This window comes from Talpa occidentalis, unplaced genomic scaffold, assembly GCF_014898055.3.
Source record: "Talpa occidentalis isolate TD23 unplaced genomic scaffold, MPIMG_talOcc4v2.1 talOcc4.17, whole genome shotgun sequence".
NCBI lineage: Eukaryota > Metazoa > Chordata > Mammalia > Eulipotyphla > Talpidae > Talpa > Talpa occidentalis.
This window is the reverse complement of record NW_023601754.1, coordinates 22,428,099-22,451,243: the sequence shown is the minus strand read 5'-3', so window position 1 is coordinate 22,451,243 and position 23,145 is coordinate 22,428,099. Positions and strand designations below refer to the sequence as shown.

At 49.0% G+C, this 23,145-nt stretch overlaps 1 protein-coding gene across 10 annotated transcripts in view; it reads right to left on the bottom strand.

The window, feature by feature from the left end:
* ABCC12 (ATP binding cassette subfamily C member 12) overlaps positions 1–23,145 on the bottom strand; it is a 78,703-nt gene that overhangs the window by 9,262 nt on the left and 46,296 nt on the right. For 8 of the 10 annotated variants that reach the window (XM_037516309.2, XM_037516308.2, XM_037516307.2 and 5 more), the window contains 10 exons: positions 22,458–22,679; positions 18,126–18,260; positions 17,958–18,033; positions 17,800–17,871; positions 15,040–15,129; positions 14,282–14,385; positions 12,213–12,410; positions 11,307–11,533; positions 9,441–9,578; positions 6,238–6,424 (listed from right to left, as the gene is read on the bottom strand). In XM_037516309.2, coding sequence (XP_037372206.1) covers positions 6,238–6,424; positions 9,441–9,578; positions 11,307–11,533; positions 12,213–12,410; positions 14,282–14,385; positions 15,040–15,129; positions 17,800–17,871; positions 17,958–18,033; positions 18,126–18,260; positions 22,458–22,679 — 1,449 coding nt within the window. The remainder of the gene's footprint in view (positions 1–6,237; positions 6,425–9,440; positions 9,579–11,306; positions 11,534–12,212; positions 12,411–14,281; positions 14,386–15,039; positions 15,130–17,799; positions 17,872–17,957; positions 18,034–18,125; positions 18,261–22,457; positions 22,680–23,145) is intronic. The other 2 variants (XM_037516311.2, XM_037516314.2) reach the window with 2 other exon arrangements.

The following is a 23,145-nucleotide window of genomic DNA, read 5'->3' as shown; positions in this document are numbered from 1 at the left end:
CTGGATACTGTCCAAGGGGCTGGTTCCCCAAGGGTGAGTGTGAGAGACAAGATCTCTGCCTGCCTTCTAATGGGCTAGCAGGATGACACGCAGGGCAGTTTCACAGAACATGAGAATGTCAAATAGAAGAAACCAACCTCAGCATAATAAAGGCCACATAGCACAGGTAACAGAACGCTGAATGATGAAAAACTGAAAGTGTTTCCTTTCAGATCAGGAGTAAGAAAAGATTCCAATGTCAGCACTTCTGTTTAATTTAGTACTATAGATTTTAGTTAGAGTAATTAGGCAATAACAGGGAAAAAAATAGGATTGAAGCTGGAAAATACGTGAAATAATCATTAGTTGCAGATATTATGATATACTATATGTAGAAAATCCTAAAGATTCCACACCAAAAAAAAAAAAAACTATTAGAAACAACAAACAACAAAGTGGCAAGTTTCAATATCAACATACAAAATTCTGTTGCATTTTTATATAAAATAATGAGAAAGAGAAAAAAACAATTAAGAAAATAATTCTGCTCACAATTGCATCCCCAAAGTTCAAATACCTGGGAATTAACCTAACTAAGGAATTGATGGATTTGTATAACGAAAACTACAAGACTCTAGTAAAGGATAGAAAATAAGACATAAAGAAATGGAAAGACATTCCATGCTCATGGATGGGGAGAATCTGTATAGTGAAAATGACTATTCTATCAAAAATGATATATAGATTTAAACTCAATCGCCATTAAAATCCCAACAATATTCTTCAAGGAAATAGAACAAACATAGTAAAGTTATATGGACCCTAAAAAAAGCCCTCAATAGCTAAAGCAATCCTGAGGGAAGAAAGAAGAGAAATGGACGCATCATATTCCCTGACATTACATTATACGATAGAACAGCAGAAACTGAACTCCACTATGGTACTAGAACAACATAGGCACATAGATCAATGGAAGGGAATAAGTCTACTCGTATATCAATGTTTAATTTATGACAAAGGAGCTATAGTTCTATAGTGGAAAAAGGAGAAACTCTTCAATAGAACCGGACAGTGACATGTGAAGGAGGAGGGTGGATCACTCTCTAACTCCAGACATAAAAACAGCTCGATATAAACTAAAGACTTAGATGTAAGACCCACAACGATAAAATACATAGAAGCAAACATTGGCAACACATTTTATGACGTCAGTGATAAAGATGTTGTAGACTGACACCTACACACATGTTAAAAGGACCCCCAACAGCTAGCACTGGAGAGGATGTGGAGGAGGAACTCTACCACACTGCTGGTCAGCATGTAAACTGGCACAGCCATTTTGCAAAGCAATCTGGGTTTATGGTGGTTGTTCACCGGCGCCATGGTGGTGGGAGAATTATGGGGATTACACCTGTGGGGAGAAATCAAATATGGCACAAAAATGAACAATGATGTAAGAAAATTTTAAAAAGTTAATAAGAAAGATCAGAGAGAGGGCCTCCCTGGTTGTGCAAGGGGTTAAGCACAGCACTGTGCAGCTGTCTGCAGCCTGCAAAGGCTGCAGAGCACGAGTTAGATCCCCGCCAGCCAGGGAGGTGACCCACATGGTAGGGGCAGACCTCTCCTGACTCGCCCGCTGCTCCCCTCAGCAGTGTATTTCGTCAGTCTGCCTGTTCTGTTCCCCACTCTGTCTCTGGTGAATCCTCTCACTCCCCACATCTCTGGCCTGTACCCTAGCTCTTGTATGCATAAATAAATAAATAAATAAATAAATAAATCTTTAAAAAAAATAAATGAGGTGAGGTTTCTGAAGTTTAGAAGGAAGGGAAGGAAAAAAGGGTCAAACAGTATAAAGGAGAGCAGTGGCAAAAATAAAATCAATGAATATAAGTCAATGAAAAATGTTGCCCAAACTATTGCAGCTTTACCCTTATATTCAGCATTATATAGCCACAGAATTCACGGAAGAGTGACAGGGGAGGGGAGTGAGGATAGTAAGGCAGACTGTGTGAACCGAGGTATTCATGATCAGAAGTCTGTGAGGCAAACTCCCCATAAGAAAATTCTAGCAGCAAATGGCCTTAACATGCAGTAGGCAGCAAAGCCTGAGCAGGTGAATGAGGTGGCAGGCATGGGATGCCCAGACCCTCCTAGAGCCTCCCTTGCTGCCTGCCTGCATGACTCACCACTGAGTTCCCATTTCTCTTAGAGCAGCGGCTCTCAGCAGGGCTGGTTATGGCCCCAGGGACACTGGGAAATGTCTACTGACATTTTGGTTGCCATGGCTTTGAAGAGGAAAAGTTCTACTGGCATCTCCTGCTTGGAGATTAAACATCCTATGGTGCACAGGACAGTTCCTGACAAAAGATTGTCCAGTCCAAAGGCCTAGAGCACTGCAGTTGAGGAATGCTTTGTTAGAATTAGACAACACCCCTGCCCACGGCTGATGAGGCCCTTCACAGTCTATCCTTGCCAACCCCAGAGCCTTACTTATTACCCCTGCTCAAGCCATACAGAATTCCGAGTTCATGCACCAAGCTCCTACCTCTCGACACCCCAGACTTCCTCCCCATCCTCCTTTGACTGATTCTTTACTATTCAGATCTCAGCTTTAAAAGGCCACCTCCTGGGCCTCCCTGGTGGCACAAGGAGTTAAGCACAACACTGTGAAGCTGTCCACAGACTCTGCAGAACAAGTTTGATCCCTGGCCGGCCAGGGAGCAACCCACATGGCACAGCAGACCTCTCCTGACGTGCCCGCTGCTCCCCTCAGCAGTGTATTTCAGTCAGTCTGCCTGTTCTGTTCCCCACTCTGTCTCTGGTGAATCCTCTCACCCCCACACCTCTGGTCTTCACCCCCATTCTTGTATGTATAAATAAATAAATCTTTAAAAAAATAAAATAAATAAAAGTTCACCTCCTGGCAGAGTCTCTTCTAACTATGGGGTCTAATATCACTTCCCGCCTGACAGTCACATTACCCGATTTATCATCTTCATAACACATTTTCTTAAGACTTCTCATTCATGTACTTGCACACATACTCATTCCACCTCCCTTTATGTTCCTTTTATCCCTCAGACCGAAAGCTCCCTGGACCTGTCCAGCTGTTCACTGTGGAAGCCCAGCTCATGCTAGGTGCTCAGTGGATATCAGGTGAATGAATGAATGAGTGAATTGTGCCCTTAAGAAGAGCATATGCATATTTTGTTAAATTGAAGGATGCCGGTGACTCCAGTCCCTGGGCAATCCTCCGAGGGTTTCGGAGCCCTGCGTTGGCACAGTGCTGGCCCCCATAACTTCTTCCTCTCCTTGGCTGCTTCTGTGCCTTCGCTGCCTGCTCTGTGGGACCCCAACCAGCTTTTCAACCATCTAGGGAGTCTCCTCTGTTTGCAAAGGCAGATCTGTCATTCAGCTTCTGTGTTCTTCAAAGGGTATTAATGCCCAAGAAATCCACAAATCCAGTCAAGCAAGAAGTGGTCCCCCAGACCTCAGGTGTGCCAATTCTCCAACTTCCCAGGAGTGTTTGAAAACAAAGGGAAGTGGATACTATCCTCTCCAAAAGCATGGCCCCAGCTGAGGAAATGTTTTCCTTGGACCAATTAAGGAAATCTATTCAGCATTATCTGTTTTATATTTTACAAGGAAGCCACAAATGGAAACATCCATCAATAAGGGAAACTGGCTACTCATGGAAAATTCACTTTTCCTACTCTAGAATCCCGAGAATATATCTTTGCTCCTCCTCCTTCCCCAAATACCATTAAAATGAAATTGGAGAGATTTTAAAGAAAAAAAAAAGAATAGCTTTAATGGCGAGGAAGTTGGGAAGAGATATCACTGAATGAGAGATTTACAGATTTCTGCAGGATGAGATTAGCCTTGGTATAAAATGGAGGCTGAATGTGCAGCAAGAACTTACGGCGCCTTCTGACTAGAAGAACAAAACAGGCTCCAGGCATGAGAAGGGGCCCAAAGAGTCTGATTCGTTGATAGTCTGTGGATACGCAGCTACCTGTCTGCTCCCTCGCAACCAGAGGCAGCCAGACACTTTAAACCTAGGCCAACATACACGAACGTACACATATACTTTTCTCTAAAGAAATGGAACTGTCTGGAGACAGACAGGGCTCCCAAAGAGTAGCCCAGATAAAAGCTCTTGAAATCTTGCATTGGGTGCCTGGAGGCCAGCTCCCTCACTGCTTTTCTGAAGTGCAGCCAGCCTGTGGAAAACACCTTCCATGCCGCCGACGTTATAAAATTTCCCATGAGGCGAGGCCTAGCAAGGTATATGCCAAGGCAGAGGAAACCCCAAAAATCCAACCAGTCCCTCATTCTTTTTTTTTTTTTTTTTTTTTTTAAATAGAGGCATGTTTATTTATTTATTAATTATATTTGTTTGTTTGTTTTGTTTATACATGCACTGGGTACAGTCAGAAGCGCGGGAGGGTGAGAGAATTCACCAGAGCCACAGTGGGGAGCAGAGCAGGCAGAAGGACTGAAGTACACTGCTGAGGGGAGCAGCGGGTGGCAGGAGAGGTCTGCGCACCATGTGGGATCCTCCTCCGGTGGCCGGGGAACAGCCGGGGATCGAACCGGCGCCGCAGAGGCCGCGGGCAGCTTCGCAACCCAGCGCTCAACCGCTGCGCCACCGGGGAGGCCCCAGTCCCTCATTCTTAGCAAATCGGTCAAGTACATATGAACAAAAGCAATAGCATGGAAGGAGAAGAACCAGACAAACAAAAAGAAACACTGATGCTGATTTAAAACAAACAAACAAACAAACAAACAAAAAAAAAAAAACAGCTGAAGGGAGAACCTCTAATTACCTCAGAGAAAATATGTTTTTATATCACATTCCTTTAAAAAATAATTTTCATGAACCTTTGCCTTTGATTCTTATTAGTCTGAAAGTATATTGTTTGTTATTAAATGTGCCTGTGCACTGAAAAAAAATTTAAATAATAAAAAATAAGTTTTAAAACCTTAGAGATGAAGGGTTTGTGGGAATTATATATTAATATATGCTCACCAAATTTAAACTTCAAAGGGATGGCTGAGTGGCAAAGCTAAAGAAAATTCCCAGAAACAAAATAAGGAAAGAACATGGAAATTTTGAGATAAAAGAAAGGGAACAGAGTATTAATGCAAGAAAAGCAGTATTCAACCAATATGAGTCACAGAAATAGAAAAGAGAAAAAAAAGGGATGAGGACATTGTTCGGAGGCAAAAAAATAAAAAAATAAAAAAGAAAGCAAGAAAGAAAATGGAGATCTTTTTTTCAGAGCCGAAGAGATTGAATTTTAGTCTAAAGGAACCCACGGCCTTGAACAGAATAAATTTGGAAAGGCTCACGCTCAGATACACTGTCTCGGAAGAGCATGCATATGCAGAACGTCAAGGGTGAAAACCAGCACAGAAAAACTCCCAAAGACAAAAACTTGAACCCCATGTCAAGGAACAGACTCAGGTGGGCAACATACCCAGCTGACCTGGGTTGGAATCCTGTGGGATCCGGGTCTTCCTGGTGCCCAGTCTTGTCATTGGGACAACAGGGATTATAGCAGTGCCCATCTGAGTATTGTGATGAGGACAAATGAGATAATTTACCAGTGCTTGAAATAGCGTGAGCTTCCCTATTATTACTATTATTACCACTCTTATTACCAGTTTTAATACTATCATTATTACTATTATTCCGTTATTTTTATTATCTCCTTAATATTGCTGTTTTTCAAAAGAAAAACACTAAAGTGACCCAGAAGAGAAATCAGTAATTATGATTTGGATGTCTCTATGGCATTCTTCTCCCTCTCGCCATCATGGGGCAGCTGTGTGACCTAGGGGCAGGATGAAGAGTGACTGCATCCCCTGACCAATGCTAATCATCTTAATCCCATGCAGTCACTAATTAATTCTGAGGCCTAAATTAACCCAGGAAGAGTAAAGTTGGGGCTTTCATTCAGTGGCGAGGGCAGGAAATGGTTTCCTCTAGCTTTCTCTCTGTCACAGCCCCAAGAAGCTACCAATCGGCATTGTACAACCAGGGCGGAAGTCATTGCAAGAGGTGTACAAAGCCAGGGGTCTTGATCCAACTGTGCCTGAAGCCCACATAACCACCAGGCCTCTTAAGGACAGAGTCCGTGAGCTTTTTTTTATACCACAAGCCCAGTAGAGTTGGGTTTTCTGTTGCATCTGCCCTTCCTGGTCCACCATGCCAGAGCCTCCAGGACAAGCCCATCTCCCACCAGACCCTACCTGGATGATGTAAGATAATGACAGGCCTTTGGATGATGGACTGATGGAGGAGAAACTCAGGGTGACCAACAGGGCCACAATGAAGGTGACGATGTTCATGAGGATATCCATTCTTAAAGCAAACCACCTGAGAGCACAGTTAAAGTATAGGAGGTGGCTGGAGTTTTCATCATTTAGCATCTTAAACCTAAAATTAAGAAATCAGACAAAATGGGAGATCATATTGTGCCTCCACAGACTTAGGGTTAGGGCTAGGGGAGAAACAAAGCAAGGGGAATTTTTAAGCAAGGGCAAAGGCACTATCATACGGTCATCTCCTCCAAAGATGAGCATATATCCAAGCTGTTGAAAATCTGCTGCCATCAATATTTTTGATTTGCATGTATTTTGAGAAATCCCATCAAATAAGTATGGAGCCCACTAGGCTCTTTCTGTCTTTCCCAGAAAGGCAACTGGACCTCAGAGCTAAAAACAAAAGGTGTTGGGGACTTACACTCCACCTTCAAAGGATACCTATCCTGGAGTCAGCCACGCCCAAGGCAGGCCTTGTTGAACGAATTAAGAGTTTTTGCCCTTGATCCATAAGAAGGGTGGGGACAGGGCAAGAAAGAAGCTGCCATCGTGTTTGTGATGGTAGAGGGCTAGACCAGGGCTAGACTGGTCTCCTTCCCTGAATCAGAGAATGAAGATTCGAGAAAATTACAATAAAGCTGGGATTTCTTCAAGAAGAGGAAGGTGACATCTTATATCCTTGCTGTGTGTCCCTGAGCCAAAGAGAAGAGACCCAGGGGAGAGGGGCAGAGAGATGACACCACCGGGAGGTGGGGGCAAGATCCACCCCGAAGTTTCTCATTCCCCAGATGTATGGGGGAGTGGATCCTGCCAGTCCTTGCAGCCTTGAGGCCATGTTCCGTGGCATGAGGCAAAAAGGTGCCACATCAAGGGAATGTAATGTGAGGCTGCCAGGCAGAGCCCACTGGAAGGCCCAGGCAGAGCTTGCCCATCACAGCGCCTAGCAGAGCTGTTGGGTATTCGGTCCTGTTGGGGCCCCCACACCACATCTGCATAGGGAGCTGGATGAGCAGGACGGAGCAGCAGAAAGGAGAGAGTGACCCAGACTTGGGCAGTCACCTGAGGGTGCCCCTGCCCCCTCCCTTCCCTCACACCAGCATTAGAGAACAGGATCAGAGAAAAAGGAGGAGGTATTTATAAGAACAGACCAGATGCCTCCCAAAGTCCAGCCTGCCCGCACTTCCACACAGCACAGCAACAGCACCCCAAGTCTCTGCTAGAACATAAGGAAGCCTCTGATCGAACGCATCCAAGGGTGAGATGTTAACTGGACTGAGTATTCGTCACAAGGAACATCGGATTCAATTACCACTAAGCAACTGGAAGACATTATAGGGGGAAGAAAGAAAGAAAATCTTTCCATGTTTGAACGACCTCAGGCATTGCTGACCCCTCCTGTTCTAAATTCCCTCAAAGAATCCTGCCAGGAGGCACCTCTGAGCCACCTCCTCCTGTCCGTTTCCACTCTTACTTACTTTTCCCGGAGTTTAGTTAAAATATTCGTCCACACACTGTAGTGTTTCTGTCATGTAGCTCTAAGTCTACAAATTCAACTGACAGCTTAAGTGACTTAGAAGTCATCTGTGGTCTTATCTGTGTGTTTGGTTAGATTGTGCCGAAGCAAAAGCACTGTCTGGGATCAAATTGGAATTTGACCTCAAACCTTTTTTTAATGCTGTAGCATTTTTGTCTGGTGACAAAAGCAATACATGTCAGAAGCCCAAGCCCTCTGCAAAGTCTATGACAGGAAAGAAAGTATTAAAAGCGAGGAAACCCCATCAATCGTGTGGGGCTCAGCTGTCCTGCAGGTTTCTCTGGAAAACCTTGGAGAAGAATCTGTGGGAAAGCAAAGCCTGTGTCTGTTTTGTTTGTCATGAGTCAATGAGTAGCTGGGACAGAAGCCTTTCCTCATGACCAGGACATCAGAAGGGTCTGTGTGTGAGGCAGAATTCTTGAGAGATGACATTCAGGTCAAACTTGAGTGGAAAGGACTAAAACTAAGGTGGATGCTAAGTGAACACTGAGATCCTGTCCGATGAAGGGCAGGAAGACAGAAACAAGGTTTAGATGCAAACTTTGTCATGTGTACAAGGCTTTTAAGGAAGGAAAAGATGGGGGGGGGAAGGGAACTTATGTAACAGAGAGTGCTATAAATTCACGGACTCCATTTTCTTTTCCGCCTGTGGACACAGCTGGACTACATTTCCCAGCACTCCTTGCAGTGATGTAAGCCCATGTGACCAAAAGCAGGCCAATGAATATGCAGAAATAATGAGCGGTCATTGAGGTTGCCCCATGGAAATTTCCTTTGGGGTCCCCTCCACCCACCTCTCTCCCTTTAGCTCCAGTTAGCTCCTGGAGAAGACCCTGAGGTCCTCGGGATGGAAAAGCCCAGATGGAAAGAGATTTAGTTCTTGGGCATACTACAGAATCCCCTTTGCTCCATGAACTGCCCTCATTAATTTGTGATTTGAGGAAAAATGAACATGTATTGTGTTGAATCCCTAAAATTTAGAGTTGCTTGTCACCATAATGAACTTACTATGGTTGATAAAATTTATTTATAGGGTGTTTTAGAAGTTTGAAGCCAGAAGACCCCAGAAATGTACTAATCTAATGTACTAATGTACTATGTACTAAATGTACTAATCTAATGTACTAAATGTACTAATCCCCACATTTTAGAAAGAAGGTAAGTGGTATCCCCACTAAATGAAATGGATTGTGGCCTTTAAAATTTATAAATTAAAATGCTATTTAAAAATACAACAAGACAAAAATGAGTATAAATACTTCAGAAAAGGAAAGTGAATTGGAAAGAAAGAATATTAAGAAAACTTATGTTGGGGGATTATTGGTGATTTTTTTCTCCTTTTCCTTATTTTTTCCTATTTCCCTGAATTGTACACATTTTACTTGGCACGAAACATATAAAGGAGGTGAAGGGCCCTGCATGCTCGGGGCCCTCAGGCACTGAGAAGAAGGGCCAAGTGCCTTGAAGCGTCTCCTGGGTTCTGGCGACTCTTCATCTCCAGGGAAACCCAGCAACCCAGACCTTCCCAGCAAAGTCATCAGATCAGGGTACGGTGTGAAGTAGGGGGCCCCGGGAGCATACCCAGCCCAGGACTAACTTGGCGATGCAGTCCTCCTGCCTGTCATAGGCGTGGATGATGCCCAGGCCCTGCATGGACGAGGTGATGTGTGAGAACCAGGGGGACCGGCTGATGTTCTCCACCTTCTTGAGCTCCTGGATTCCTCTGTGAAAAATGCTGTGGGGAAATCAAGGCACCATCTTTACGCCCAATGCCTAGCATGGAAATGGCTTTCCTTTCTACCTCCCTTTTCTGTTCTAACAGCTACAAGCCACATCCCATCTCTCATTCAGACTCCACATTTCTGGAGCCTCCTATTCCACAATCCTCTCTTGATCTTTCTGGAGTCTCCCATTCCACAATCCAGTGGCTCTACCCACTCTCCACACCATGGTCATACTTTTTTTTTCTTAAAGATTTATCTATTTATGCATACAAGAACTGGGGTATAGGCGAGAGGTGCAGGGGTGAGATGATTCACCAGAGATAGAGCGGGGAACAGAACAGGCAGACTCAGTGAAATACACTGCTGAGGGGAGCAGCGGGCGGGACAGGAGAGGTCTGCTGCACCATGTGGGTAGCTCCCTGGCTGGCTAGGGATCAAACTCGTGCTGCAGTGGCTGGAGATAGCTTGATAGTGCTCTGTCTTTAACACCTGCACAACCAGGGAGGCCCCGTGTGGCCATATTTCTAACACTAGGCTGTGAGTTTGGTGTCTTTGGATGAAAACAAACAACCCTGCTTACAGGTGGAGGCAGGTTCAGGATTTGTGGGTTTAATGCATTACAATTTGGGGAACAATATCCATCTCGGGTTGGGTTCATCTAGGAACACAGTAGACATTTTGTTGAGGTTTACAGGAGCTCAAAGTGCATGTGACATTGTGTTCCATTTCTAACTGACAAGATGCTCCCAGCCCCGTAGACTCACTGGGTCACCAGCACCCTGAGGAACCAGTGAGGCGCATATTTTAATGATGACCACTTGAGAAACTGAGGGGAGTAGTGTTTTTCTGTCTTCACCAAGGTCTTCCTGCTGGTGGTGCTGCAGAGCAGGGGCCTGGTGCAGAGCTCTCTGTCTTCCATATTTGACCTCACACAATATCTACCATGCTGCCTGCTGAGAACTCTCCTCGCTAGTCCCAGGAAGAGGGAGGAGCCGGGGTTCCTGGGAGACTGGAACCCACGCTGTCCCCTGCAACCCCGCCAGGGTGGGGGTGAAGTTGGGCAAGAGACATCTCAGGAGGACTCTCCAGTGCAGAGCTGCAGCCAGAGGCCTTTCTTCAACATGTCAGTGGTTGGGGATACTCATGAGGCTCGGGGAGCTGAGGCCTGGTCTCCTTTCTCCTCCAGCAGCAGGCATGGCAGGTCCCCATGGTTATGAACATGACAGTGGACAGAAACCAGCCGTGGTTACTAGTTTCCAGGAACCAGTGACTTAACTTCCCAATAACATCTGCCTCACAAGAGTGCTTGGAGGCTAAAAGCTCTTAGCACCTGGCATTTTTGTCAGAACTAAAAACCAACGTGCCCCACCACTCAGAGAAGACAACAAGCACTCACTGTCACCAGATCCTTCCTGGTCCTTGTGCAATTAACCAAATAGATATCAGTTTTGTTTGCTCCTTTTATTTTCCCAAAGATTTATTTATTTATGCATACAAGAGCTGGGGTGCAGGCCAGAGATGTGGGGTGTGAGAAGATTCACCAGAGACAGAGTGGGGAGCAGAACATGCAGACTGACTGAAATACGCTGCTGACTCCATGGTGGCACAAAGGGTTAAGACGCAACCTATGAAGCTATTCACAGCCACTGCAGCACGAGTTTGATCCCGGGCCAGGGAGCTACCCACATGGCGCAGCAGACCTCTCCTGTTTGCACCTTTTTAAATAGAGCGTCACCTACTGTAGGAGAATGATGAAGCCCACAGCCAGGCAAGCCAGGACTATGAGGATGGCAGGAAACACCGCAGCCAGTATCAAGAGAATAAACACCACCATAAAAAACTGCTGCAGGAAGTTCTCCGCGTGGAACGGCAGCCTCACGTCCAGTTCATCCATATCCTTGGAGAAACGGTTCATTAGCCTGCCGGTGGGAGTCGTATCAAAGAAGCTCATAGGGCTCTTCAAGATCTGTGGGTAATGACAGCGAGGCAGGGTGGAGGTGTGTTCAGAGCACCCCAGGCACTCTGCGGGCTGGGATGGTGAGCTTGAGCTTTGCTCCAGGGTCTGTCTGACCCAGAGAGCCAGGGGGCCCTGGAAAGTGAGCATGCACCCCATTCTTGTGGCCACTGCTCAGGAATGAGAGTGAAGATGGGAGACAGTCTTGGCGCCCCAGGGTGAGCTCCTGGGGCCAGGCTTCCCTATCATCCTGGACTGCCTTTGCAGGAGGGAGGGATTTTGTGCCCAAAGGCAATGAAAGCCAAGCTCCACTGAGTTGCTCTCAGGGTTCTCCCCCTGCCCTTCCCCCCTCCCCCAATGCTACAGTAGAATGAGAAGGGTCTGGAGCATTTCCTGAGACCCTGAAACTCTCAGGACCCTTTGAAAAGGAGATGTCCTCTTAGCTATGTGTGTCTGCTCCTGTTGGGGTCCGTAGGGAAACTGTTCAACTGCCCCACCCCACCCCAATCCTAGCCCGAGGGCCCATGGTGAATCCCCACAACTCCCTGGAGCTGGCCTTCACCATTGATCATCTTCTACTGGGACACTCTTCCCACACTGGACCGGGGGTTCCTTGAGGTGGTATCGGCAGAGCCCAGCACAGCCCTGTCGAGCGGTTAACCGGATGCACGTGCAGCCCCCACAGCTGTACCTTGTCAAACACTTGATCATGCAGCGAGGAGGAGGCCTTCAGGGTGGTCTTGGTGAACGTGAAGCCTTTGGTGATGCCAAACACCAGCACCGACACCATGCTGGCTGCGTACACCCACTGGTACACGTGCTGCCCAGTGTCCGCCAGCATAGCGCCCACCTCGCATGCGCTCTTGTTGCCCTGGGGCCCGCAGGTCATCTTTGGGGGAAAACAAGAAACAGCACCAAGAACCAGTCAGCTGTCCAAAGAACGGGAATGTTCCAGAGAGTCTTGCCAAAAAGAAGAAACTAAAAATAGGTGCATAACTGTTAAGAATGAGTGAGCTGGTCAAATCAAATCGGTTCTTTTGGGGGCCTCTGAGCTTTGTACGGGTCCTGCTGGGCCTCCATGATGCCAAAGGGCATCTGACCAAGGAGGTATAAAGGAAAAGCAAAGCAGACACAGGGCAGCCATCCTGGACAGTAACTGCACCTCAGGAGCCCAGAGGTGAGGCTGATCCAGGAAGATCCAAAAGCAAAGGAAACTTGGACACCAAGAAGCTAACTGAGCAGCCCTCAGGTAGTCCCAATAAGTCAGGGGTTCAGGACCTGCCTGCCTGGCAGAGCCACCATGTCTTCGGGGAGACTTGGGGCCAGAGACTGTATGACGGGCCAGCTACACAGCACCCTCCCTTTCCCGTTCTCAGGGACACCTGGGAGGACACTGGCCATTGGCCTGAGGGACCTGGTGGGGAGGGGGAGGAGGCAGTGAGCCAAGGGGTCTGGGAGGACTCAAAGGTGCTTGTGTGGCTCCGCCCTGCTCAGATAGAGCACGCGTTTTTGCCGGTGTCTCTGGGGAGAGGCCACCTCCTCCTCTGGAGGAATTGGCAGTTTTCGTTTTTCTTCAAGCCTGGTGCTAAAAGTCAAGACTGCCTTTGGGGCACAAACAAGCATCTTTCTTCTAAATGCCATTTTGCTGATTACAGCAACAGCAGAAATGTAAACCAGAGGTGACAGCTGATGGATGAACAGCCATAAAAGCAGAAGCCTCCCTGGGGAGTTAATTGACAAGAGGCCCAGCTTGAAGAGGAGGATTCTCTGTGCCCGTGTGCACGGGGCTTGGGCCAGGGCGCCACCATCGCTGCACGCTCTGTTGACCAGTGGCCCACTGGGGAGGCTCCACCTTGAGCCAAAACTTTGGACTCTCCAAGGACAGGGCACTTCGAGTGTCAGTGAGGATGGGGGAACATGTGCCTTCCAGAGATGGTTCTCTCTCTGGGCAGAGCAGGCCACTCATGGGTTTCTCCCCGGGCCACCCATTGGCTTCTCCTGTGACGACAACCTCAGGAAGCTGTGCCAAACTCCGGAGGGCAGTAGCTGCCTCTCCCCTGCCCTCATCTCCCCAGTGCCTCCTCACTTTGGTTGTCATAGCAACAGAACTGTACCAAAATGTAATCTTGCAGGGTGGGCAGGCAACCCCACAACATTCCCCGGGGCCTCCCAGAAAGCTCTGAAACCATTGGCCAGAAGCTGGAGCCAGAGTGAGAACAGACTTATCGGTCCTTCCCAGGGGGAACCATGGCCTAGGCGAGGGCCTTGGAGACAGATCCCAGGGCTCTGCAGTGTAGCCAGGGGCTGAGTCGGACCTTGCAGGTCTCATTCTTGTAGAAGGACCTTGGGGAACAGAATCAAGTGGAACCCTCTGCCTCTGGGCCTTGTCAAGGATAAGATGCCAATTTCTCTTCAGGGACAGGAAGACACACATCTGTGTTAGACCTCCCCGGTCCGGGCCAGCCCCAACTCAGGGTGCCTTGCAATAGAGGTTGCAAAACTGGTCCTCATCCTGTCCAGGGTGACCCACAGACAGGCCACATTTGCCAGACACAGTGTACTTTAGCCACCTCTTTAAAATTGAAGGTGGCATGTAGATAACCACCTTGAAATATCGAGGTGGATTTCAACTGACCTCAACTTTGCACAAAGGGACCGTGGGAATAGGAGGGAAAGTGAGCCCATCATGTGGTGTTGGGAGAACTCAGATTCTCCATCAGCTATGGAAACAGTATTTTCCACTGCCAAAGGGAAACTCACCTGCGAGCCCCTGTCTAACCAGAGGCCCAGCCACCAGTTGCTGAAGGCAGAGCTGCCAATCATCAAGAAGAACAGGGATATTGCATAGAGAGAGGGCAGGTATCCTGCAAGAGGAGGAGGAGACCCTGGGGGTTACCTTCTCAGGGCTCAACCCTGGTGGAAGATCCTGAGCCTGCAGAAGGGCCGCCACCCCTAGGACCACCTTCCAGACTGATGTGAGAAGGCTGGGTGCCCCCCCACTCCAAACTCCAGTGAGAACATCTATTCCATTGGGTTAGAAAGTGGAATCATCAACACGCAGACATCCCACCAACAAGCGCTTTCATAGAAGCGACTCAGTATTCTTTAAAAACAAAGAAAACCCCAGCCTTGCTAGGGAGAGACAGGGAATGAAACGACAAGGTATGTTTTGCACACCGAGATGGAAATCTTGCATTGAAGGCAGCCAATGGGCTGACTGCGGCTGTACCCGGCGATGAGAGAGCGAGGTTGCAGAAGAACCCTCGCTGGTTCATACTGCTGCTCACTCAGTCCCGACAAATAGAGTCTGGCAGCTTTAATGGAGATAAAGGATGATTCCATTTAAAAGGCTGTATTATCAGACTTTAGATTTTTTAAGGGAGGAAAATAAAAGCATTGATAAATGGCTCTGGCAGAGAGTAATTGCTAAAGAAATCATAAAGCATGAGCCCAGTGGTTTAAGAACGGATTTCTTTTCATGTAAATGAAATCAAGAAATCCATTGTTTTATACCGAACCTCCAGAAGCTTGGATATACGTGTGATACGTTTTCCAGGTCACGGTCCCTTCCTTGGGGGATTCAGACTGGACGAGCTGGTGCAGAGGAACTATGGAGACAAACACAAGTCCTGTGGCATCCACAGTGGGGGTGAAAGCCTGGGGGGCAAACGCACCCCTTCTGCACACCCCCACCCCACCTAAGGGCAAAGGCCATCCTGAGTTTGCCCTGTGCTCTATAATTACAACACGTCTCTGCTCATCGTATTTGGTCCTCATTACAGTTCTGTGCGCAAGTGGCTGTAAGTCTTTCCAGAAATAGTGACTAAGCACCTACTATGTGCTGGGAAGACAGGGGCTGTCTTGGTCTAGCTTTTCAGAAGCAGAGCCTAAGAAGAGGATATGTATATGTGAAAATTTTGAGGGGTGCAGGGAGTGGGGAAGGAATAGGATGTCAACAATAAAAGATGCCTCATCAAACTGGCCTACCTGTGGGTGCCTGGAGCTTAAGCCCATGTGGAGAAATCCCAAGCCACTCTAGAACATTCACCGCAGAGGTTTAACACGTGATCAGAGGGATCTCTGGGATGTTTCTGCAGCAACTCTCATGGACCACTGTGTGAAAGCTCCTCCCTGGCGGGCGAACACCTCAGCACTTCCAACCTGACCTGGGGCTGGCAGCCACCAGAGAGAACCCCCACAGCTTCCACTCCAGGGTGAACAAGGAGGCAGCTCCAGCCTTTCTGGAGCTCATGTCAAGGAGAACAAACCCAGAGCATCCTCTCAGCAGCTGTGTGGACTCCAGGTCCCTCGACGTGGCTGTCCAGGTCTTCTCCATTTCCCAAAGGGAAGGGAAGATGACTGTTCATTTCCCTTGGAAACACCATTCAGAGGTACAGAGATACGGGGTAAAACAGCAGCCAGTGCTGAAAGCATGTTTCTTCTTGTGCTCCGCAGAAAAGCGTGAAAATGTCACTCCAAACAGAAGTGAACCAAGTGAACCAAGCTTGGCTCTTATAAACAGATAAATGCAGGAGGCCAGGGGGCACCCTGCACACCGGCTCTCTGCACCTCAAAGGCGCTCCCATGAATGGAGCCGCCATTTACACTCTGCCTGGGAACCTTTGCACGTCTTTGAAAATGTTCAGTCTGACTTTCACTCATTGTATTTCTTTCTGAGACCGGCAAATGAGGGAGATGCCTCGGCAGGTTGGCAGAGCCTAATGAATGGCGTCCTGGAGCTCAAAAGGAGCTGGTGAGGTGCCCCGCAGCCCACAGCCCAGCCTGGCGCACTGCCCACGCTCTGCTCACCTTCCTGGCACTTTAGAAAACGCACCCATGTGGCTGGCACCACCACCTGTAACCAGTTCCCTTCCTGTGATTTTCACAGCGCCTTGTTTCACTCTCTTTGTCAGAAAAAGGAGCGATGGGGCAAAGAGGGGCAGAATTTATTCTCTCCATAGGAACCTGCATCCTGGGCGGCCTGGAACTGCCCAGGAAAAGCATGAAGAAAAGGTTGGTATCTCACTTCTGCCTTGGGAGCCTCCAGAGCTATAAAAATATGTTGTCTTGCCAAATGTGCCTGCTTTTGTCACAAGCACCATTCACGGTGCCAAACTCCATCAATTCAAAGACCCACATTTTTTTTCACTTTTTAATACCCTGAAATTAGGGTGTGCCTTCCCTTCAGTGGCATGCCATGTTGTCTAATTGGCAGAGATTTTTCTAAGTGGTACACGAAATGATGGCGATCTTAAAGTGGATGCAGCCTCAATTTAAAGAAATACAGTGAGGTTTTTTTTTTTCAGCTACAAGTACTTGAGGAACAGAACTCTAACGTAGCCACCCCACAGAAGGCACTTGGAAGACAAAGATTGTAGATTTTGATTCCTGCCATGTCAAGACCCAGCAGAAGCCAGGACACAGACAGGTGCTCACCAGATGCTGACTAGGTGGAGGAGGGAAGGTAAGAGTGCCTAAGAAAAAAAGCAGTTTGATTGCAGAAGATGTGGACTCATCTCCCACATCTCTGCCTTCCAGGAATTCCTCATGCCTTCAACCCCAAGTCCTCCCCTACCCCCACTCTCTCACTGTGGTGTCTCCTGGAAAACTCCTACACATCCTGCAGGGGCCACTCCAAAGTCACCCCCTCAGTGAAGTTCTCCCACCCCAAGCCCGTATTACACTTATCACAGTTTCCCATGATTATCTACTCATCTGGGACATCCAGCAGACCCTAGATCCTGAGGACAGGGGCATATTTTTTCCTCTCAGCCTAGCTCAGCACATAGTAGAATGCTTAGTCCTTATTTGTTGAAAGAATAATGACCTTAGCCTATCTCCATCTCTTCACAGCCACACAATCCTTTCTCAACGTTCCCCATAGAGAGGGAAGCAACTCTTGTGTGTGCTTGTGCCTCTGATTAAGCTCTGTGCACTGCGTGGATCTGCTAACAATAATAATAACTGCTATGGCAGATCTTGTGCTAATCATTTTATGTACAGTCTCGTGGAATCTTTGCAAGAACCTATGAGGTTGCACCGTCACTCCCCTGTCTTATGGACTAAGACATGAAGGTTAGGTGACCAAGTATCTTCCTCAACATCATAAAACTATTAAGTTGGTGGAGCCAGAATTTGGGCTCAGGCAGTTGAACCCCAGGCTCACACGATTCTAGCTGCACCAGAAGGACACATACACTGTGCCCACACTTCAGCCCAAGTGGCAGATGCTAACGAATATTTAAGACTACGTAACCGAGGGAATGAACGGTAAATACCTTTTACATCTGCAAATCCTGAGTCTGCTTCAGTTTCTTTCCCTTCATCTTTCTCATCTCCTGGAGCCAAAGCTAGGGTGAGAAATAGAGAGAGATCATCTGTGTCCACTCGTGAGCCCCGGGCAGTAAGAGAGGTGTGATTCGAACTCTGATTGTACCAGCATCTTCATCTCTTTTGGCAGGGCTCTCCCTAAGGGCTTCCACCATCGCTGCATTGTAAATGTGCTCAGGATCCTGGAGACAAAATGAAATTAAATGACAGAAGGTCTCTGGCTGGAAACCACGAGGGAAGGCACCCAATCTCTCGCACCCGAGTTCACAGTTACCTTGAATTGCAAGCCTCGGAGGTTGTGAATCAGTTTTGCATAGCACCCTCTCTCCTCCATTAACTCCTTGTGGGTTCCCTTTTCACAGATCTCTCCATCCTCTAGCAAAATGACTTCATCACAAGACTCCAAGAGCTGCAGAGATAATAAAGCGACTTACGGTGAACTCTGGTAAGAGAGGAGCACGCCGTGCTCTATTCCCACCCAGCGGCGTCCCAGGCTCATCTAGGACTGGGGGTTCTCAGGCTCACTACTAACACTGACAGCCAGCTCGTTCTTTCTTGTGGGGGTGTCCTGGGCATTGTAGGATGTTTAGCAACCTCCCTGGCCTCCTCCCACCACATGCCAGTAGCATCCCTCCCTTCGGCCCTCAGTTACAATGAGCAAAAATGTCTCCAGACACTGCCAAAATGCCCCCCAGTTGGGAAGCACTGATCTCACACCCACAGGTGTCATGAGCACTCTGGGGGGCTGTCACAGAGAGCACACTGAGTTTTCCTTTGCTACTGTTGTCTGTGTGAGCTGCCCTAAGAAATTGGGTCCGGGGCTTTGGAATGTGAAATGGACAGAGTCACCGCAGTGTGATCCAGTGCAGAGGGGGTTCCTAGCTTAGCCATGGCTTCCACTCTAATTGTTAGGGGGAAAAGGATGTCCTAAAGCTAATTCCATACAGGCTTTGTGGACTCCACCCCCACCCCAGGCCAAAGACAAAGACACTGGGAACTCCACATCCCATCACCACCCAAGGGAAGGTGGCTGGGACCTGAGGGTGGGGTTAAGCAGCCAGGTTGGTATAAAGCCAGACACGTGGGCTTTCGAGGGGTTCCCCCATTTTGGCTCTCCGCCAGCTCGCAGCGTCCGGCCAGCTCTGAGAGTGCCTTTGGGTTTCTAGGTCGGAGGATCGGGTAGGACGCATTAAAGACTTTATTTCCCCATTTTCTCCCTGAATTGTACATTTTCCTTATTTCCTTTTCCCTTGTAAATAAACCTTTTATTAACCTTTTGTGTGTGTCCTGTAGTGGAGTATTCATAAGTCCCTTTTAAGCGCGCGGGTGAGGACCCACAGCCAGGAACCCGTTTAATATCGGAGCTGCCCTATAACATTATGACATTTTAAGTCCATGTTTTTGTCTCAGAGAGGCCAGGAGAAGCAGAGCTTGGGGCCTGGCCCATGCCTCGCCCCGGCCCCAGGAGTTAACACCAGCTTTATCCAAATGATGAGGCTATAGCTCTGTCTGATGGTGGCACCCTACATTTTGCCCGAAGCACTACTGCTTTTCTGATTTGAGCTCCCTTCGTTTGCATATCACTCCCAAGATCAAAGGGTTCTGGTAAGAGGGGGTTTCCTTTCATTTTGGAAGGAGACTGGATTCTCCACCCCACTTGCCCCATAAGATCAACCCGTCCAAGGGCAGGATGCCACTCCTTGGGGGAAAAGGCCAGGAGATTAAGACGAATCAGCCTGAGGAAGCTTCTCCAGCTCAGTCAGAGGCCTGCCCTATATCTTAGGTCCACCCAAGGTCATCCTTTGACCCTCTTGGTTAGAAGCTTGAAAGAGCTACATTGGGTCACCGTCCACTTGACTGGGAGTGGGAAGAAGACCAAAAGGCCAAGGGACAGCAGTTGGAGAGTTTGGACACCTCCAACTTTTCAGCCTCCCTTGAACTACCAGCTTCTGAACTCTCCTGCACAGCCCAATCAGGCTCTTACTTCTAGACGAGACACTTTCTGAAAGACACTCCTGTTCCTGAAAATAATCTCCTACTCCTCATCGTACCTTCTAACTTTTCAAAGCCCGATGTCATCTCTCATCTCTCAATCTCCCCAACCCAGTCAGGAAAGCAGACAGCTTTATTATCAGCCCACTCTCCAGATGGGGAGACTGAGGCACAGATAGGGGCTTGTGACAGCCCCACAGCCTTTGCAACCTGCATGGGGGTGTCCACTCCAGCCCCAGAACTCCCGGTGAAGCTCCTCTGACTCACAAGCTTGCAGCTCTCTTCAGTGAGACTCTACAAGATTTGAGCAGTTTTGCTCTGCAAATTCACAATTTCTGACCCTGGGTTAGATTTCAGTGGCTGGACACCAGCCTCATTTCATTTGTTTTCTCAAGTAATAGAAGAACAATTGCACTGCCGGGCTCACGGAAGCATCTGAATTGCCAGTGGGCCCAAGAGTAAAAGCAGTGGAGATATGTTCTGGGAAAGCCCCTGGGAGATCCAGTTCCAGGACTCTGAACCCCCTCCTCCCCAACAATGGACAGCTGGACCGAAATTCCAGTGCCACCTGGTGGCTGCTTGAATTGTCAACATGCGAAAAGGAAGGTAAAATGACCTTGGTGAAAAAATGCTTGAGTCTGGAGCCAGGTTGTTGTAGAGCAACCCCGATACAAAACGGGGTGCCTGACTGTGGGTCCTCACCCGCGCGCTTAAAAGGACTTATCAATGCTCTACTGCAGGCACACGTGAAAGGTTAATAAAAGGTTTATTTACAACGGAAAGGGAAATGAGGAAATGTACAGCTCTGGGAGAAAAGTGGGAGACAAAGTTTTAAATGCGTCCTACCCAATCCGCCGATTAGGAATCCCAAAATGGCGCTCTCAGTTGGCCGCCAGCCAGGAGCGGTGAAGCCAGGAGGCGAGCGATCGCGAGCCAGAGAGGGAGCAAGGCCCACGTGTTTGGTTTTTATATCCAACCTGGCTGCCCAACTCCACCCTCAGGTCCCAGCCACCCTCCCCTTGGTGGTAATGGGATTTGTCTTTCCCAATGTCCTAATGGCTTTAGTCTGGAGTGGGGGTGGAGTCCACAAAGCCTGTATGAGATTATCTCAGGACATCCTTTCCCCCTAACAAGGTGAGTGAGGTCCAAATACTGGTCCAGTCCAAACACTGGACCAGGACTGAGGTGAGGACTCCTGGAAACACACATTTGTCAGGTGCCAAGAATCCCCCTCCACATGCCAGGACCCCTCAGGAGAACAGTCCTCATGTCGCAGGGGTCTCCAGGGACTGGACCCTTGGAGTACAGAGCTATGGTCCCCACATCTAGCTCCCTAGTTGGGAAAGAGCCTGTCTGCTCATGTGGCTCCAGAAGAAATGCAACCTTCTGCTCCACCCTGACCCCTGGCAGCAGAGCAACGAGGCTCTTTTGCCTACACCAGCCCGGATGACACTGCCTGATGGCGCACAGGGGAACCCCGGGCCACCACATGCATGACTCCAATGCTTGGGGCTTCTTCTGAGAACACGGTCCTTGTAGGCACAGACTGAGGGCAGAGCCACAGGGTGGGAAGGCCTGGCTTCCCTGGGTCTTTAAGACACTTCCCTCCTCTGACTGGTTCTTCTGGCCACTGACAGAGGATCCTAAAAATGCTAGGGAGAGCTTCCTGTAACCATGCAACTGCCCTGCGGCCACTGCCCCAGCTTGACTCATCCATGGGACTTGCTTTTTACCCCCAACCAGATCCCTGACGAGCACTTCCCCACAGATGCGGGGGAGAAAAGAAGATGGAGCTTCAGCTCTCATTGTCCCAACAGGCCCCTCAGTGCATGTCTGTCCCCTGGGCTCTCTCCTCTGACAGGAATCACACACACACACACACACACACACACACACACACACACACACACACACTCTCTCTCTCTCTCTCTCTCTCTCTGGGGACCGGCTATGGAGAGGGAGCAGTGTAGGACAGGGAAACCTGGCTTGTCTCAGAGTAGAGAGGGCATTGGATTCGCACCAGGGGTTCTTGACCCTTATGCAGAGCTGACAGTAAGAACTGGCCCCATCCTGCCAGTTCTCAAGCTTTTTCAGTGAACGCTCAGTTACTTTCCTCAGCAAGATTCCTGCTCCTAAGCCTGAGGAGCCCTCAGCAGGGAGGACTTCTCACTTCTCAGGCCCAAAGTCCTGACCCCCAGCCCCTTTCCGGGACCACAGCCCTTTCACCCAAGGGGTCCACCATGCCCTGTCATGCCCACCCCAGCAGGTGCCCCTGGCTTCAGGCCTGTCCAGCCTGGAGGAAGGGTGGGTCTGAATCCCCTTTTCCACTTGGCTTCCCATCTCCCCACACAGTGCACAGAGGTGGAGACGCCCTGTCCACTCCACAGACAGAGTCCACTGCTCCTGGACAATCTACCTTCTCATGAAGGAAATGTCCTGGCTCCCTGGAGCCCAGAGGAAGGACAAACAGAGGCTGTGCCCCGATAGAAGCAGGCAGGTGCATCCTGCTCCTCCCCAGCCCTCCAGTGAGGGGACTCCACTGGGAGAGGCGGGTCTAGGCAGACCTTGGCACCAGGTGCATGCCCATCCCGTGATCATGTGGGCCCTTAGTCACCTGCAGCTGGTGGGTCACCAGCACGATCGTCTTCCCCCGGAGGGTCTTCTTAATGCATTCCTCAAAGACGTGCTTCCCCACGTGGGCGTCCACGGCAGACAGGGGGTCATCCAGCAGGTAGAGCTCACGGTCAGAGTAGACGGCGCGGGCCAGGTTGATGCGCTGCCTCTGCCCCCCGGAGAGGTTGAGGCCCCGCTCCCCAATCTGCAGACAGGGGCAATGCTACTGGCCATCACAGGCCCCACCCTCCACCCTGGGCTTTCTGGGACATCTCTAGGCCCTTCCGCAGATGGCTCATTCCTTGCTGCTCCAGGGGCCCTGCCTCACCAGGCATTCTGGGGAGCAGAAGGTGCCACTTCTGCAGGAGGCCTCGTGGGCAAGTTCTTTCTGATGTTGAGTGAGGGACCTGCCTCACAACAGCCCTAGCCCAGCATAACCCAGGGGCAGGGGCTACCTCTTGACTTGACCAATAACCCTAAAGGGAATTTTTGAGTAGAAAACCCTGGGGTAGTGGCCAAGCGGACGGAGCAGGCACTGGCTGGAGCAGGTGGACGGGAGCTCTCTGTGTGCTGACTTACAGATCATCTCCCCAGCCCACCAAGCAACCCTGCTGAATGAAGATGGAGCTGTCTCTGCTTATTCACCATTACATCCCTCAGGCCTGCGCCAGAGTATATATTTGCTGAAA